Here is a 20,238-nt window from a genome sequence, read left to right as displayed (position 1 = left end):
TGCACATTCTTTTAGAATGTTTAAGTTAACCTCAGAAGTTCCATGGGCTCCACATGAGTTAAGTTGTTTAATGACTGATTACGCCATAACTGTTGATTCTTATACATTCCAAGACTTAATTAATATCCCTTCTACCTTAGTAATACTGGTGCATACTGTCTCTCACAGTGAAAATACTTCTAATCTTATCATTCAACTCCTCGCTTATATCTTCACCATCCTCAAGAATTTCCTTAGAGTGCCTGATTATGTGTTCTTTCACTGCAAGTTTGTTTCTCTGAGCCTATGTAAAAGTTTTGGGTTTTCTTTTGCTTTTCCCATTATGCCTTTTTCTAAGTTTCTCTCCTCCTCCCTCCTTATTTTGCAATACTTAGTCCTTTCTTTCCTGTATTTTTCATATGCTGGTTGGCTGCAGTGTCTTTCATAAACCCTTCATAACTCATCCTTGTGTGTGTGTGTGTGTGTGTGTGTGTGTGTGTGTGTGTGTGTGTGTGTGTGTCTGTGTGTGTGTGCACACAACCCTCATCACAAGCAAAGGTTATGTTTGGCATAACTGTGCAGTATTGTAATGAATGAAGTTAGAAGTTGCTGCTACTGCAGTATGGGTTCATAAGTTGGGAAAAGTTTTGAATTTCAGTGCCTAAAGGGGATCCTATAGTTTTCTGGCATATCCAAGTCACTCCAACTTCTCATGGTGACCTTGTTATTACACCCTTAGGGGTGGAATGGAAGGGGAAGGCATTGCCCACCTTCATCTGGGCAACAGTAGTTTTTTTTTTCAAATGAAAACTCTTGGGGTGAGCAGGGTTTTTAGTTTTACAGACAATTTGGGAGCCCTGATGCACTGCACTGACTTGCCTTCTATCAGTGGCCTGTCAAGGGTGAAGCACAAAAGGCTCAGAAGCAGCACTGGAGTCTATCATATGTCGGGGAATAAAAGGGTTGAGCGAGAGGGTGATGGCACTGAATGCAAATAGGATGACTGGTGAGGGTAAAAGGAGGGAGCTTGTTGAGAAGTTTGGATGTGCTATGGATTGGGATACCCATACCCTTGGGCAGGTTGATGGGGTGAAAATGGAAATGATGAATGCAAGTTGTGGGAGGGTATGGAAGAAGTGGTATGGATGGGAATGAATAAAAACTATCTGGGAAGAGGGAAAGAAAGAAGTGCAACAGTTTTATCATCTAGAGTATGGGAAAGTGTTCTAGAGCATGGATGGAATGGATAAAAAACAGAGAGGGTGAAAGGAAAGACGAACTGTTCAGTATACATGGGTATGTGTACATGCAGCTATGAATATGGAGACTGGGTGAAGTAAAGATGATATGAAGCATTTCTGGAGAAATTTGAATGACTGTATGAGTGGTTCTGAGGAGGGTAAGGTGGATGAAATGGGTGATATGAATGTGAAGGTGGGTTGTGATGAAAAAGGTGAGGTAGTTGGTAAATGGGGAGTACCTGAAGTAAATGAGAATGAAAGTCATCTGTAGATAATTCCTTGCAAATACCTTTTTTCAGCATAGGATTATCTACAGGTAAAAATGGTTGAGAAATGATGGCAGAGAAGAACAAAAGGGTTTGATTGACTATGAGGCAGTAAATGAGAGGGTGAGAAAGGCTGTGCTAGATGTCATACCTCTCCACATGGAGAGGTAAGAGTGTTGGCAAATGAGAAGATGAATCATAAAGAATGCAAGGAGGAGTATGAAAGGAAGGTGAGCAAAAGTTTAAATGGAGATGCAATACTGTGGGGATGCAGCCTTGTGGGAATGAGGTGTTTAAAGTGTTTAGAGAAAGAATTTCAAAGGCTTTAGAATTAGTACCTGGATACAAGGTTGTCAGATATAGAAATGATAAGGGAAATATGCATGGTGGATGGATGAGATCAGAAATGCTGTGAAAGAGAAGAAAATAGCACATGGTAGATTGCTTGATAGGAATATACCAGCTGAAGTTCAGCAAAGGAGGAGGAAAGAATATAAGATGTGTCAGTGGAATATCAAGAAGCTGACACAGGAAAGCAAAGAAAGAGCAGATGAGGATTTTGGATGAAAGTTGAATGAAAAGTTTAGGGAAAATAAGAAATTGTACCAGAAGGAGGTGAAAAAGGAATGAGGTGGATGCAAGAGTGGAAATTTCAATGCAAGAAGTAAGGAAGGGGGCTGCTTAATTAAAAAAAAGAAAGTAAAAGATAGATGGAAAGAGTATTTTGAAGAACTGATGAATGTGGGAGGTGAGGCAGCAGTTGTTACATGCATAAATACAGAGACTGGAAGGAAAAGGTTGGGTATCAGAGATAAAGATAGATAGATAGATATGTTTTGTGAAATCCTTGCACAAAGAGAAACTGCATAGAGTGAACCATAAACAGACAGAAAAAACTGTAGTTTTAGTGCACTTTCTACCACACACACATCCGCATAGAAGTGAATTGTAAGTGAATAAAAAGACGTTCCTTACAGCAAAGCAAAATCACATATAGTGATCCTCCATAAATCAAAGGATGGGTGTAATTACTTAACTGTACTAAACAGGGGTCCCATCTCTTGGACATTCTCTACCTACCTGTACCTATGATGATATCTAGTGAATAAGCAAGGCTAACATGTGGTGCTCACCATAAATCTTGCTTACTTAGCAAAGCTAACATGTAGTGCTCACCACACATCTTGCTTACTTAATAACAATATTTCTCTCAGCTGCCAGTGTATGTGTGTGTGTGTGTGTGTGTGTAATTACCTAGTTGTAATCACCTGAATCTAGATTATAAGGAAAGTTCTACACAAATGGGATCCCATTTCATGATCTTTCCCCTCGTGTATACCGCCAAAAATTACAAAGTTAATGCTTAATGCACTCCATCATTCTAACACCTTTATACTAAAACCTTCTTCATCCCCTTTCTAATAGTTTCTTATCTAGCATTTTGTCAAGGCCTCTGGCTATTCTTGCCATGTATTTCATTAAGAACTGTTCATTGCTGACATAATCCAACCAATTTACAGTTGAAGACATGAGTATGTGCAATAAAACAATATCAAGCACCAATATTTCTATTCCAATTTTGTTCAGTCTTTACATTATAAGTTGTACACTAAGGGCAAGGAACCTTAGACATACTCTACAACTATGTACAGAAATGAAGTCTTGCAGAAAAACATCAGGATGAAAATCAGCTAAACATCAAGTCCAGTGAAAAAAATTTAAAAGAAGGCCATACCTTGTGCCAAGGCGGCGGGTCCGAAGGCCAAGAAATACACTGCGGATGAGCTTCCCAAAGGAGGCTGCATTGACTGGATCTAACTTGTGATCTGCACAGTGACGGAGGTAGTGGTTGTAAAGGGTTGACCGTGGTAAACTAACACCCTCAGCTGTTTCATAGTTGTCCATTAGCCATTGAACCTGGTGCATCATAAAAAAAGAAAAATCTATTTCAATACAAGCACAATGACATTTGAGGTAACAAAGAATCTATTTCATTGATTCTTACTATCTGTGAAAGTTATCACAGAAACATCAGACAACTAAAATGTGTGTAATACTGCCATATGTTCATTATAAAAAAACAGGTACTTCATTCTTAGACAGGTGTAGATTCTGACAATACACTGATTTTATCATCATAGTTACTTTACTGACTGCTCCTGTAGTCCTGTTGGCTTAGCTCATTACAACTCAAACCAGATACATTTTGTCATCATTGACTATAACTACACAAAGTGCTTTGGATTCTGCAATCCCCCCCAAAAAAGTACAAAGTTGCTGCAGGTACTGATTACATTACAAGGTATGGACCAATCAATAAATGTAATGATGGGATACATGTAAGCATCTCATAGCAATTTATTTACATAAATGAGGTGACTGCAACTGCATGATATGAGGAGAGCAGTGAAAATGTAGTGGTGACTGTATGGTGCTGATATGGTAAGGTGGTGGTTTAAGTTTCTCACATGCAACTCTATCATGTATGAAGTACCAAATTATCTTTCAGTATGATGAAGAGATTCAAACTATAGGTATCGCAATTATCACGAGGTGCTGATATTCAAAGTGTGTTCACTTTTCAAGTGTGGCAATCCTGCTGAAGGTATGGTGAAGATGTAGTACTAGATGTTGTGATGTGCCCTAGTAAAAAAAAACAGCTTTAGTGTTCTGGAGTCTAGTGCTGCTGTTATAGGTACTGATGACTGCACTGGGGAAAGTGATATCAATGTTGTCTATAATAATGCATAACATGCCAGTGTAGTGTTGAGGAATTCGGTGATGCTGTTAAAAGATAGATGATTATGTTGCCGAGTATGATGTGGCTGATATGAGTATGGTGATGGTATGAGACATGATTCTGCAACAGGGGTGATGGTTTTAATTAGGAGTTTTGATGGTGCATTAAAAGTAATGGAGTATGATGATGCTATCATGGATATGATAATGGTGTCATGTGTTGTGGAGTGTAGTGTGGCTCTCAGAGGTATGATGATGTTGCAACCATGCTGGTCAGGTTTAATGTGTGTGTATGAGTGTGGTGCTGGTGTTATGTGTGGTGTTAGTTTTGTGAGTGTGGTGCTGGTGTTGTAAGTGTAAAGTCGGTGTTGAGAGTGTGGTTCTGGTTTTGTGAATGTGGCACTGGAGTCGTGAGTGAGGTGTTGGCATTGTCCGCACAGTGTTAGCATTGTGAGCATAGTGTTGCTCTTCTGAGGTAGTGTTGGTAATGTGAGTGTGGTGCTGTTGTTATGAGTGAGATGTTGGCATTGTAAATGTGGTGCTGGTGTTGTGAGTGTGGTGCTGATGTTGAGTGTGGTGGTGTTGGTGTTACAAGTGTGGTACTTGTGTTGCAAGTGTGGTGCTGGTGTTATGAGTGTGGGGTGTTGGTGGTGTAAGCGTAAGGGCAGGGCGAGAGTTGCAAAAGAGACGCTGGTGTTGTGAGTGGAGTGTGCATGTTGTGAACATGCTGATGATGTTGTGAAAGTGAGGCTAGTTTTGTCAGGGTGGTGTTGGTGCTGTGAGTCTGGGGCTTATGTTGTGAGTACCAGTGTTGTGAGTGTGGTGTTGTAAGAGAGGTGTTGGTGTTGAGTATGGTGTTGATGTGAATATGGTGCTGGTGTTATGTCGTGGTGCTGTGAATGTGATGGTAGTATTGTGAGTTTGGTGCTCGTGTTATTAGTGGGGTGCTTGTGTTGTGAGTGTGGTGCTGGTGTTGAGTGTGGTGTTAGTGTTGTAATGTGGTGTCGGTGTTGTGAGTGGGGTGTTATGAATGTGAGGCTAGTGTTGTAAATTTGGTATATGTGTTGTGAGTGTCGTGTTGGTGTTTTGTGTGTGTGCTGGTGTGAGTGAGGTGTTGAGAGAGAGAGAGAGAGAGAGAGAGAGAGAGAGAGAGAGAGAGAGAGAGAGAGAGAGAGAGAGAGAGAGAGTTGGCACGGCCTTGTTGTGGAATTTCAGTCCGTGATTGGAGTCTTCAACATAAAAAGTGTAGTGGTGGTGTTGTATGTGTGGTGGTGGTAGTGTCGTGAGTGTGGCACCAGGACAAGGTCAAAGGCGTTATCATAAGAGAGGTGACACAGTTCGACATGAACGAGGGGTAACACTCTTTCAGACGCTGGGTGAGCTATCTGGGTCATGGTGAAGCTGGTGGTCACTTACCGTGGCTGGGGAGACGCGGGTGGCGTGGGCGAGGTTGGCCTGGGCGTCAGCGTCGAGGGCGGGCGTGTTGCCGCTTACCATGTAGGTGACGCCCTCATCCTGGAGGTGGGTGGGTGGGTGAAGGCCGCCCATGGGAGGGGAGGCAGTGATGGTGGTGTACACACACACACAGGTGTGGTCCGGCGCGTGGTGTGATACAAGACACACAGTGCAGCACACAGGCAGGCAGGCAGCAGGCAGGGGGAGCACTGGCTAGTTAGTAAAATCACCAATACCCTACACACACACACACACACACACACATACTTACTCACTCCTAAACTTTCCCACAAATTCGTCAAGAGTAAATCGTCAGTTAATCAATCAAAGAGGAGTTAATCAGGCTAAGGAAATAAGAGGGAAGGTGTTTTACAGGAAGGTGCAAAGATATGCAAGGAACTGAATGTGATGGCAGGCTAAGTGTTTTCACAGTGGGAGACACCACTGCCTCAACACCAGAGATGGAATGGGAAAGTCTTTGGGTGGCCATGAAATGTCTAGAGAAGACATAATCAGAAAACTAAAAGGTCTTGATCCATGTACAAGTGCATGATCCTGCTGAAATATCTCCGTATGTGTTGATACTCCTGAAATGTTGTTCAAGATGTCGCTAGAACAAGATCAAGTGCCAAGGGAGTGGAAGAAAATAAACGTCAAACCCATCGATAACAAATGAAGATGGGGAGAGAGAGAGAGAGAGAGAGAGAGAGAGAGAGAGAGAGAGAGAGAGAGAGAGATACGCTGAGATGCATGCAGACAAGCTGCCAAGCGTTGTCTGTAATGTACTGGAAAAGGTAAAGCAGAAAGCTAATGGATGACTTCTTGCCGAAGAGAAACTACCCACAGTGGCAGACAGTACGGTTTCCGGGGGAGGAGGTCAGGTATAATAAAACTCATATTTCTATGAGAGACTAAGGCAAAAGAGAAAAGGCTTCATCGATTGTCTTTATCTGGACTGTCAGGAAGCACCTAGCATTGTACCACACAGAAGACTTGTAAAAGAAGCTCCGTTATCAGCCAGGAATGAAGGGAAGGCTCTTTCAATGGACAGATTATCTTAACGGACGGCAACAAATGCATCTCAGAGGAGCCTTCTCGTTATGGGCTGAGATCATCGGTGGTGTGCCACAGGGTTTTGCCTGGAACCATTGTGCTTCTTGGTTAATGTGAGTAACTTGACAGAAGAATCAGACTCCTACTTCAACATGTTTGTAGATGAATCCAAAGACAGTAACAAGCGAAGAGGATTGGATCAACCTACAAGGGGACTTACGCAAACTTCGACCAGAAGATAGCACACATTATGAATATTATCTGGCAGGAATTGTGTGAAGGGGGACTTGCGTTTGGACATCGTACCTAATCTGCCACCCGAATTCCGTAAGGGGAGAGTATCGAAGGAGACAAACGGTCTGCTAGCAAATATGACCACAGCATTCAAGTATATGGATAAGGAAGTATTGAGCAAGCTGTTCACCACACTTAATGAATCACGAAGAACCAACAGAGAAGATCCACAGGAGTCCAATGTAAATGGTTAACCTAATCAAGAGAGCTACGTTATAAGGAAAGATTAGTGGCCTTAAAATTGCTCATCATGGACGGGATAAGAGTGACGAGTGGCCTGATCACGACCTGGTACAAGTTTTTGCATGAGCTTGATGACAAGGACAGTGAACAGTTCTTCGAAAGATACAGGGGCAAATGAACCAGATGACATGACATGATATACAAGAAACTTGTTAGAAAGGATACAGAGACGTACTTTTATAGTATGAGAAGTGGATGAATGAAATAAACTTGAGTTATGAGATAGTGACTAGGGACAATAAAGAGAACTCTATAGAGTTGTATGAAAGCTGAGAAGGTTCAATAGATGGGGCCCCACGAGTGGAGACACCCTCCCCCTTCTCCGTACAGTACTTATCGGTAACCAGATATAAGTAATTCAAGGAACATATATTTCAGGTCTAAAAGAGAGCAAAAGATATATTAGATAAAACGATCTCACTTACAAGGAAAGGTTAGAGTCTTCAACATCAAACTGCCGACCAAAAAGAGAGAGAATAAGAATGATTATAACTCTGAGACAAACTGACAATGTTGTGCTCACACTGGGCAGTTCTTTGAAATATACAAACAAATATCAACGAGAGAACATAGCACGAAACCTGGTCAGAAAAATGTTTCAGAGATGATAACATGGACGTCTACAGTAACCAGAGCGGTGGTTCAAAGGAATAGGCTGCGATGAAGCGAAACCACAAAGTATATAGAAATCTAGAGCTGTATGATAGAAAAGAAGTTTAAGTGATAAGGCCCCACGGGTGTAAGACTCCCTGTGCTGTTCAGTGGGATTATTGCAATCATTTACACACACACACACACACACACACACACACACACAAATTAACGCTGAAAATTTATACACACGCGTACTTGCACTCCAAGGCACGAAACAAACATTGAACACCGTATGCTCAAATGTGAACACATTCGAACTGAGATATATCCATTTACCGTAAACACATTAATGTCACATAACATGTGTTTCCTAAGGGAAATAGCATTAAGCTCACACACATATACATTTCTTCCTGGTAACATCATATTAGCCACTCGCAAATGGACAAACGCAGGCGTGCAAGAACACCCACACACAAACATCCAACGGTGTTATATCTGCATAATAAGATGAGCAATAACAAAACAATAACCACATGATAATAAAACAACTCTACTTGCTCTTCCAGTCTAGTCTTGAGCTATCATGTATAATGGTTACTTGTGGGGTAGCAGTAACACGTTACGCGCCAGGGAGGTAACGGTATAGTGTTGGAGAGACATATATATGTCAGGGTGATGGTTGTTGAAAGGAGGGGTGGTAAAAGGGGAAGGGGTAGACGGGTGTTTAGGTTAATTATTCAGGAAGCAGGACGAAAATATTGATTGAGGGTTGCCCGGTGTTGCCTATACCAAGGGCAACAAAAACAACAACAGCAGGATGAGAGGCGCCACACAGCAACCGACTTGCTCGGCAACATAACCGTCATTCGCCTTCTTCAAGGATAGCCTCATTCCATTACCGTCCATAAGCTCCTTCAAATGAGCTACCTCGTTCCAATGCCATCCTTACGCTCATTTCACTAAGCCATCCCATTGTAATTCCATTCTTAAGTAGGGTACCCCAATCCTTTACTGTCTATACGCTCTTCTATTTAACTACATTCCATTAATGTCCTACCGCTATCCCGCTAAGTTACTTCATTCCAGTAATGCCCATACGCCCCTTAAAATGGGTTATTTTCATTCTAGTGACGCTCATCGCCCCATAAAATGGGTTACTACATTCCAGTAACACCAATGCGCTTCTTAAACTGGGTTATTTCATTCCAATAACGCCCAAATGCTCCATAAATTGGTTTACTCCATTCCAGTAACGCCCATACGCCCCTTACACTGGATTACTTCATTCCAGTAACACCCATACACACCTTAAACTGGGTTATTTCATTCCAGTAACTCCCATACACCCCTTAAACTGGGGTATTTCATTCCAGTAACTCCCATACACCCCTTAAACTGGGGTATTTCATTCCAGTAACGCCCAAACGCTCTTAAAACTGGATTATCTCATTTCATTACCATCCATACGATAATTCAAATAGGTTACCCCATTCCATTACCATCCTCAAGTTATCTTATGACTATATAGGCTTCTCCATTTCATTATATTCCAAACGCTTTTCTACTGAGAAACCCTCTTCAGTTACGCCACAGATCCCTATAATAATGGGCTACCCCCTTCCGTCACCATCCATACACTCCTACCACTACGTTACTCCTTTACAGTACCATCCATATGCTTCAAAAACAAGGATACTGCCTTCCACCACCGTCCATATTCAACATCATCTAATTTCACTCCTTCGCACCGTAAATCTGCCGGCTTTGTTTTTCTTTCTAATACTGTAGTGCTACCCTGTCCTCATCTCTAACAATACATAAATTTCCCCAACAACTCCTCGCACGCAATCTATCCTCTGACATACACATAGCTGTATATTTGGTGTCTGTTTTCAGTTTCACTGTTCTGAGTGTATGGATAAATATTCGTAATAAACGTACTGACGACACAGGGACTCTTTTAAAACCATGACTCCACGAGAACCAATCCAACAACTAGAGAAAAATGATATATATAACAACCTCATAGCTTCAGTGAGCGAGTCCTCATGAGTAAACATACCTTCACTCACAAAGTGAGTACAGTGAGGAACGTGACGATATCATCATGACCACAAGTAGGTCCTCATGAGCCAAGTGACGTATTTCCACTCGCTTGTGAACTAAAAGTGATTCACGATGAGACATTGAGATTTCTTCACTAACACAGGGTTCGGGAGACCAGTCAGGAGGTCTACCTTCACTAACAAACGGAATCCATGAAACGAGTGCAGCACAGGTTTTACCCTCACTGACACATGAGAGGGTGGCTATCTTCACCAGCTCCACTTTTCACCCAGAGAGATGATCATGTCCGTCACCTAGCAACGCCGTTTTCCACCTGCTACCCTACCAAGGTGGTGCTGCTCCTCCTCTACTCCGGCCTTTCCACGGTAGACAATCAACCCTGATGGATGGATCCCTTTGATTCACTCCTGCCTCCATCCTCCTCGTAGGAGTTTTCACACACACACACACACACACACAAATTGCACTGATGTAATCAAATGCACTGACGTAATCAAATGCACTAATGTAATCAAATGCACTGATGTAATCAAATGCGGTCATCAAACTGCCCACACAAGTTGGGGCTCCGGTAATTATCATCATATCACCAACAACGGAGGGTCGAGATCATAATGCTATTCGATCGTTTAGTTACTAACACAAGTAATCTGTATCATCAACACATCAGACTATGAGACCAAAAACTTTTCTAGGATTATCATACCAATAATATCAGATAATTCTATCTGATTTGATAACATCAACAATATTTGGCCGGTTTAATAAAAATATCAACAATATCTATTTAATTACACTAACGATAATCATAATTAGTTTACCAAAATACTTGATCGAATGATCACATCAAACTTGTAATGTGGATTTCATATTGACTTTTTTTTTTTTTTTAATGAAACCAACAACATCTAATAGCTGAACTACCCCAAACATAATATTTGGTTGATCAGTAATATATATTTTCATAGTTTAATGGTCAAGTGTACATCAGACGTTGAATTATCATGTTAATAACATCTGATGGAGTAATCATCCATGTATTTTGCACCGTGGTGACCATAAGTGCATCATCAACCACTGGCTGCAAGTGTTGGGCTAATCATTACCATGCCAACGTCGAGCTAGGCGCTGTTGGAAGGCGTGTTGTCACAGGGTGCTGGCAACATCTTCACACCAACATCGCGAGGTTGGCAAAATTATCATAATTCCTCGTCAACATATGCTGTTAGGAAAATTATTCATTTCAACCCAATACAAAGCTTCACTTTACTGCCATTAACAATAACCATACTTAGTTATCAAGGTAACGGACTCTGGCTTAGATGATAATTATCGTGACGGTAATCAATCAGTGCCGGAATAATTATCCCATCAAAGACATTCACGATTGGAGAGTATAATCTTTAACAATATGTTGCTGTAGTCATTATCATCAGTAATTATCATTTAATCGTAAGTTAGTGTTCGGTTAATCACCACAATAACTACTACAGAGGTAATTATCATGACTTAAGTATTGATAAATGATTACCTTGTAACTAACTTGTGTTCAATAGGAGCAGGAGTAATTATTATCATTCCGATTAACCTTCCGTCACTATTACTGGAATAATCAATTCCACAGTACCACCGAATGTTTGCTCATCATCCCCCAAACAATGTTCAAAGCAATTATCACGGCCACATTATGTACAACTGAAGGAAACTACCTTCACAGCTCGCTGTCTGAGGCCAAGACCACAGTACGAAAACTGTCCGCCACTTTTTGAACCGCGCTGGGTGGACTGTTAAGACAAGCAAGATCCTCCTCAAGATAACCACACGAGTATGACATACACATTCTAACCTAAGGTGGCCAGGACATTCTTATTGTCATACATACTGTCTTTATATAATACAAAGCTGTTGCAGCAAGCATCTGTGTGTGAGCAGCAGACACGGCACGTTCGTAAATTCCACCACGTCCAGTGGTAAACGGATCTCGGGGAATAATTAAAATCGGCCAGTCGAGAATTTGCGACAGTCGCATAGCAACCGCCTTAGCGACGCGAAGCTCCCTGGAGCCAATGCATGGAGATGGTTGAAGGTCCCTGGTGTCAACCCATGGTGACGGGTGTGGTTTCTGGTGGCAATCTATCGTGATGGGTGACGCTCTGTGGTATCGATCAATGATGATGGATAACTGTTTCTGGTGACGACCCATGGTGATGGTTGACGGTCTCTGGTCCCAACCCATGGTGATGGGTGACGTCCTCTGGTGCCGACCCATGGTGATGGGTGACGCCCTCTGGTGCCGACCCATGGTGATGGGTGACGTCCTCTGGTGCCGACCCATGGTGATGGGAGACGCCCTCTGGTGCCGACCCATGGTGATGGGTGACGCCCTCTGGTGCCGACCCATGGTGATGGGTGACGCCCTCTGGTGCCGACCCATGGTGATGGGTGACGCCCTCTGGTGCCGACCCATGGTGATGGGTGACGCCCTCTGGTGCCGACCCATGGTGATGGGTGACGTCCTTTGGTGCCGACCCATGGTGATGGGAGACGCCCTCTGGTGCCGACCCATGGTGATGGGAGACGCCCTCTGGTGCCGACCCATGGTGATGGGTGACGCCCTCTGGTGCCGACCCATGGGGGCTGGTAAAACTCTGGGAGGCCAACACAACGTCAGAGTCATTCCACTTCCCATCATGGGTCCTGTGGACGCCTGCCTCCACACACACACCCTGGCGGTGTTGGTGTTTGTGTGTGTGTGTCTAAACATTCACACCACAAGCGTTGTATGTATTGCTTTTACCACCTGGTCGTTTTGTCAGACGACTGGGGATTCCAGGGGAAAAAAAAAAAATTCCTCTCCTGTTTGCTTCTTTTAGAAAGTGGCAATACAAGAGGGGAAGAATTCTAGTCCTATCGCTCCAGCCGCTTTTACTCGCCTTCCACAACACGCATGAGATGAGAGGGTTGTCTGTGATGCCACACGTGTAATGCATCAACTCTTCGGTCTCTACTCACGGCCGGGTGGAGAGATCATCTACTAACCATCGTTCGCCATTCATGATCTCGCCTGTCTGTCCACCTGTCCGTCGTCAATATCAGACACAACACAAGAGCCCCGATGGTCCCGGATATAGCCTAGCCCTCCTACGTCTGAAGACGATGCCAACGCCTGCCTCTTGTTTACACGTAAAACCCTCGCCAAAATTTCAGCCATGGTGTGTTATTCTTCCCCTTCAAGAAAGAGACGATTTAAATACAGTACCAGCACCCGAGTGTGGGGTCAGGAGCACAACGGCAGCACGCTTAGCTGGCTTCTGAAGTTGCCCCTTTTCATAGGAAGGCGCCAACCCTTCTCTCTTATAGCCGCCCTCATCATTGGAAAGGGCAATCTTTTTCTTACAGTCGCCCTTGTCTTGCGGCAACTCTTTGTCTTATTTGGTTGGTTGGTTACGTGGGCTTTAAACCTATCAACTGCAAAGATCATCCAAGGCCGTCGAGGTCATGGTCATCAACTGAAAAAAAAAGTCTTTACCACCGTCTCCAGGTGTCATAAGTTAACAACGAACACTTTCCTAGTGCGTGTATGGTCCATGCTTGGGTCTGAGATACGGACCTTCATGTCTTAGGTGGGACCCTTGTATTGGGCGAGGTCTTCTAACACTACAGTTGGGTCTGGGGGCCTCACCTTACTACACGCACGTTCCGATGATGTTGGGGGTCTTCTACCCCCTCAGCTGGGTCTGGGACCTTACCTTACCTTACATATACCGAAGGTCTTGGAGGTCTTCTAACCCCTCAGGTGGGTCTGGGACCTTACCGTACCTAACATATACCTTACGATGGTTTTGGGGGGTCTTCTACCCTCACTGCTGGGGTTCAGACTTAACCTTACCCTACGTACGTATACCTTAAGAGGGTGTCGGTGGCTCAGACCAAGGTGCCGGCACGTCTTGCTCCTCTACCTAACCCAAACGACACACGATAGTTTACATGTATTGTGCCGCACAGCGCCACTGGTTCTTCCACGTTACTCCCTAACACAGTCCCCTCAAGCAAATCGTTTTGACCCTTGAACCCGATGTTATGACCCTTGGATACGAAGGCCTGGCCTCTGACCCGACCTTTAAGGGACAGATCAAATGTTTGGCCATCATACCCTTGGGTCGTGCGGACGCCCTCTACCGTTCAGAGGATGAGCTACTTGTGAGACAGACTTCCCATTTTCTCTGACGCTCGGACGGTTCCCCCCCCCCCCCCCCCGCCATCTTCGCCGATGTGTCGTCCTGCCCCTCTCACAAAGACGTCTGCAACGCTTCAGCCAACACGGTTGCAGAAGAAATAATATACGTTCCAACCTTGAACATCAAATGCAGAGATATTCTTTGCTACGATTTAAGAATGACTGGAAGGACAGTTGGCTTTTCATCCCTGAAGATATGAACGAGACACGCCTGAGGCATGGCCACATCACTGAAGATATGAATGAGACACGGCTGAGGCATGGCCCCATCACTTGAAATCTGGGTGAAGGAACCAAAATAAACCTGAGACTCCAGGACGAGAAGCTCCTCAGTGCCAGCGACGACTGGAGACCCTTGCAGCTTTGATCCTACTACCCTCTAGCGGCCATACTACACACTCCGCAAACTGCGTAATGACGTGATATTACCATTTCTATCCTAAGGCGGTAAGGGGCACTGTTTGCAGTGTGTGTGTGTGTGTGTGTGTGTACAGTTAAAACTGTACACACAAAAGACTGGTCTTAAACTGTGGTCCCTCTTAAGTGTCTCTGTGCAATGGTGCGACCCTTGAGCATGACAGGTGGGTACCCAAGCGTTGTGTTGAAAAAGGCTGATAACATGTCTGATAGGCCGGGGTTACAGGCATCATGGTTAACATCGTACGGCCGGCACTGCAACTGACGGTAGTGTGGCCGCCCACTCCAGCTGCCGGTCGCCCTAAATGAAACTATCGTACATGTATCTAGACGGGAAGGATGTACCTGATTCTCATGTAACCCGATGTTCACCATACAAATGGGGCCTGACTGACCCGGTATCGAACACAGGTCAGGTTCTAGTATTCTGGGGGTATCTCAAAAAGACAACAAACATTGCAAGGAGTCGTTTTCTATCCATACATTCCTCCAGAAACGTTTCACTGCTCGGTAATACAATGATGCCTCACTCGTCTCTAGGATGCTTGTATGGCCCGGGCCTGTCTTCCTGTGATCCTGAGGCAACACAAGACACAACCATGACTGCTAAAGAAAACCTGTTGGCCAGAATGTAACATCCACCACGATACAACGTCTTGCGTTACTGCTCGGGTCACGGCAGGTCTGTGGTGGGCAAACACACAACAAACAGTACCACTGGTTCTAGTAGACCCAGTTCCCTCCCACCTCGCCACACTACCTTAATATCCTCCACTACAAAACTAAAACACAAAGAAAACCTGATATGTTGGGCACCCTGCCTCGTCATACGACAAACCTTTCCTTTACATTTACGTTAAGATTTTTTACAAACACAGCGGCTAAAGGATTTGCCAGTGCGTGGTACACTCTGGGGGAGCAGATGCATGCTTCACTTCACCCAGGTCACACTCACAACTCGTGCACTCACGCCGGATCTTCTCCACGTTCAAAGAAAACTGCAAAAGAAAGCCACATCCCAAGGTAATCAAGCAGGGTATATGCAGAAACTGTAAGGCTGCGAGAGTCACTCCGCTGAAAGCGACACACAGGTCACCACCTAAGGTGTTCCAGGTCCGTGAAGCTGTGACAGTGTACCTATCTAGCCTACCGTCACGGGTAGGATACCCTCACTCGCACTCCTGCACTCACTACTACACAGCGCGGGGCCGTGGTCTTACCAGTGTGACGCCGTGCGTGGTGCCACAGTGGGCCAAGTACTGCATATTGGCGTAGTACACCATGGTGGCGGCGACCCAGCTGTCGGAGAAGGCCTGCGAGGAGGTGTTAGGCCAGCCCAGGGGAACGCTGGCCGGGTCTTTCCCAGGCTCGCAGGGAGACGACGATCTCTTAATCTCCTTTGTCAGGGAGTCTCGCCAGTGCACGTCGTCGGAAGGCCGACGGAAGTAACGACCAAGAGGCGAGGTATCGCCTTTGTACACTGCACTATCGTTCACCGGCTTCAAACGGCCGGCACTGGCCTGTGTGATCACCCGCCGAGAGGAACCCACTTTACCTCGATTATCGCAGGCGTTCACCGAGTCAGGTTTAAGTGCACTTTGAGTATCAGGAACGAGAGGTGTCACCTTGGGCAAGACGGGAGCGCTGTCCTTGAAATTGTTATCGTTCTGTGGTACGGCAACGAGGTCGCGCACGCTGACCCGTCGCTTGTTGAGGGAGGCGAGCTTCTCCCACGGGTACTGGAACACGGAGCCACTCTCCTTGCTTCGGGGCGACTCTGCTTCCCATTTATCTACGGGAGCGTTCTTCGTCGACCCTGTGTTGCCGTCATCCCGCGGGTTGTGATGGGAGCTGCTGGCGGTGATGAAATCAAGCAGGGACCAATCCACTCGCTGCTGCACGGTGTCTGACGAGCTGTTGCGCCCCCTCCTCGTGTACGTCCCACTGTTCAAATAGTCACATGTAACTTGTTCTGAGGGTGTGGTGGGGTGGGTCCTCTGGGGTAGGGGCGAAGGCTGGAAGGCTCCGGCAGCGCCGTCGTCGGCAGTGTCGTCCAGTAAGTCTCTGAATGTGAGGGCGGCGAGTGCAGACTGCCTCCTCTTCGCTGTCTCTCTGCTGTACCTCTCCGTGGCCTCCCGTCTCCACCACTGCCAAGGCTTGGTGGGCTCCAGCACTTCGGCACTCGAGGAAGACCTGACAGGAAACTGATTCTCCCCTTCCGGAGGACGAGTGGCGGCGGCGGCGGCGGCTGCTGAGTCCAACACTTTCGCGGGGAAACCCACTTCCAGGCAGGCAGTCACAACGTGGCCCTCGCCTCCTGTGTGTCGCCGTCCCGCCAACTACGACATCTGCCCCTGGCCACTAACGACCCAGGAAGACATTCAGCAGCAGCTGATGTCCAGCCCATTCAGTGGCCGCCTCGGTGAACCTCTCCTTTAAACGCTGACACAGTTTCTATAACCAGTCCTTCACTGTGATAATATGGTGCTCCTTACTGTATGATAAAGAGGATCAGGGGTGAGCACACGGCCTCTTTTCTACCAGAGCTCTGGGTATGTCGCCCACTCCGGCACCCGACAACATGCTCTGGGCCGGCACCAACGAACTCAACAGGGGATCCGTCCGTACGTTCCTACCACAATATATTACCGGCATCGAAGCATTGCTACGTTCTGTTCCTGCACACAGTCAACCAAAGCACTGTATACATATATACATATATACTGTCACGAATTCCTTTGCAATTCCTTCACGCGAGTTAGCGGTAGACGGAAAGGAACACTTTGATGGCCACGGGAAACACACTTCACTCACCAACAGCCTCACACAACACCACACTCCATCAACCTGTCCTTCTGGCACTGTGACGACAGCGCCTCGAACAGCGTCCGGGGAAAGGAGACAACTGTCTCCCGTTCGGGCCGTGTGGAGAAAGGGGCGGCGGGGCAGGCGTGGGGAGGAGACACGAGGCCAGACTGTGAGTGCTGGAGACGAAGGAGCGAGCTAAGGAAGAGGCGCCAAGCCAGTCAGTCAGTCAGTCGGGTTTGTGAGGCAGCAGGTGGGTTGCGCTCGCCGACCCCCTACCACTCCCTCCCTCCCTCCCGCTGCCAACCGAAGGAAACCACGCGTGCTTTGTTACCATGGTGACCATCGCAACGCCCAGGAGACTCCCGGCCCAACGGACCGCTCCTGACGCCACGCTGCTACACCCCCAGCCCCCTACAGCCAAGGCTCTACACAGACGGGTCCTGAGGCCACGACAGACCACTCAGCCCCCTACAGCCAAGGCTCTACACAGACGGGTCCTGAGGCCACGACAGACCACCCAGCCCCCTACAGCCAAGGCTCTACACAGACGGGTCCTGAGGCCACGACAGACCACTCAGCCCCCTACAGCCAAGGCTCTACACAGACGGGTCCTGAGGCCACGACAGACCACTCAGCCCCCTACAGCCAAGGCTCTACACAGACGGGTCCTGAGGCCACGACAGACCACCTAGCCCCCTACAGCCAAGGCTCTACACAGACGGGTCCTGAGGCCACGACAGACCACTCAGCCCCCTACAGCCAAGGCTCTACACAGACGGGTCTTGAGGCCACTACAGACCACCCAGCCCCCTACAGCCAAGGCTCTACATGGACAGGTTCTGCCAACGCTGCAGTCGAGCCGACTTTCGCCGTACCACCAGTGAAGTAATCAGAAATTACACAGTCGGTCTTGACGACAACAGGTGAGGCGGCCATAACTGACGCACATTTCCCCGTCAGCTTCCTTACACAGGTGATGAAGACACTCACAGCTGGAAGCCTCGTCCCAACAACCGGATAATGGTTTCTTGGACGAGGCGAACTAACCTGCCACTTTCGTCCAGGCTCCTCCCATACTCCAACACACACACACACACACACACACACACATCAGTGGCGTATGTCAACCACTATCCAATCACCCAGCCTCTGGGTCGCCCCGTAAACTTTAATAAGCTTGTGCTGGTGAGCGTTCGGACGACACTGTGACACATCGAAATATCAACCGCGATCTTTTACCTGGGCGTACACCACACGACGATAACAACCTTGCTCTGGGTCCTGCTTCTGATAACGCTGATAAGAAACGACTAGAGATAACTCCTGGGTATGGGAGTCCTCGGGGAGAGAGAGAGAGAGAGAGAGAGAGAGAGAGAGAGAGAGAGAACAGCACCACCCTCCCTCCCTCCCTGGTCGCTCCTCCAGACGAGGCCCAGCACCCACGGCCCCCCCCCCACACACTCCCACGTGTCATGACTTACCAACACCACCACAACACAACCGTGTGTTGTGACACCCAATTCCCCCAGCTGGGAAGCGAACGGTTCCCCTCCAGCACCATCTTCATTCTTTGTTAAAGGATATATATATATATATATATATATATATATATATATATATATATATATATATATATATATATATATATATATATATTTATTTATTGGTGAGCCGTTGACAACATAGGCTCCTAATGGTGGCAGCAGCAGCCAGCCTGGCCGGCCAGCTCTTCAACGCGAAGTTAATACTTCTGCTCATCAGCGTCAGAGATAACGAACTAACTTCCTCAGCGTTCACATATCACTGTAGATTCCTCAGCGTTCACATATTACTGTAGATTCATCAGCGTTCACATATTACTGTAGATTCCTCAGCGTTCACATATCACTGTAGATTCCTCAGCGTTCACATATCACTGTAGATTCCTCAGCGTTCACATATTACTGTAGATTCATCAGCGTTCACATATTACTGTAGATTCCTCAGCGTTCACATATCACTGTAGATTCCTCAGCGTTCACATATTACTGTAGATTCATCAGGGTTTACATATCACTGTAGATTCCTCAAGGTACACATATCACTGTAGATTCCTCAGGGTTCACATATCACTGTAGATTCCTCAGCGTTCACATATCACTGTAGATTCCTCAGCGTTCACATATCACTGTAGATTCCTCAGCGTTCACATATCACTGTAGATTCCTCAGGGTTCACATATCACTGTAGATTCCTCAGCGTTCACATATCACTGTAGATTCCTCAGCGTTCACATATCACTGTAGATTCCTCAGGGTTAATATATTACTGTAGATTCCTCAGCGTTCAAACAAATGTTTTGTTTCTTCAGCGTTTAAGCGAGTCTAGTTTTCTCAGCGGTAGATAAAATAATTTGTCTTCTCAGCATTTAGGACACCAGGTAAGTTCCATAGAGTTCAAAACATTAAATTCTATCAACGTTCAAAACATCTAGTCTTATCAGCGTTTAAAACATTAGATTTCATTAGCGTTCAAAACATTCAATTTTATCAGCGTTCAAAACATTTAATTTTACCACCGTTTAAAAATTTAATTTTATCAGCGTTCAAAACATTAAATTTCATTATCATTCAAAAAATTTAATTTTCATCTGCGTTCAAAACATCCAATTTCATTAGCGTTCAAAACAATTTTATCAGCGCTCAAAACATTCAATTTCATCAGCGTCCAAAACATTTAATTTTATTATCGTTCAAAACTTTTAATTTCGTCAGCGTTCAAAACATTCAATTTCATTAGCGTTCAAAAAATGTATTTCTATAGTTAAAAACATTTAATTTCATCAGCGTTCAAAACATTTAAT

At 45.7% G+C, this 20,238-nt stretch overlaps 1 protein-coding gene across 1 annotated transcript in view; it reads right to left on the bottom strand.

The window, feature by feature from the left end:
- Positions 1 to 20,238, bottom strand: part of LOC139754514 (DNA-binding protein RFX2-like) — a 291,540-nt gene that overhangs the window by 35,706 nt on the left and 235,596 nt on the right. Inside the window, exons 9-10 of the mRNA XM_071671804.1 lie at positions 5,642 to 5,740; positions 3,222 to 3,403 (exon numbers count right to left, since the gene is read on the bottom strand). Of these exons, the coding sequence (XP_071527905.1) occupies positions 3,222 to 3,403; positions 5,642 to 5,740 (281 nt within the window). The remainder of the gene's footprint in view (positions 1 to 3,221; positions 3,404 to 5,641; positions 5,741 to 20,238) is intronic.

The sequence above is a fragment of the Panulirus ornatus genome, chromosome 17 (assembly GCF_036320965.1).
Source record: "Panulirus ornatus isolate Po-2019 chromosome 17, ASM3632096v1, whole genome shotgun sequence".
NCBI classification, from domain to species: Eukaryota; Metazoa; Arthropoda; class Malacostraca; order Decapoda; family Palinuridae; genus Panulirus; species Panulirus ornatus.
The sequence above is the reverse complement of the archived record's forward strand: the minus strand, read 5'-3'. Positions and strand labels throughout refer to the sequence as shown.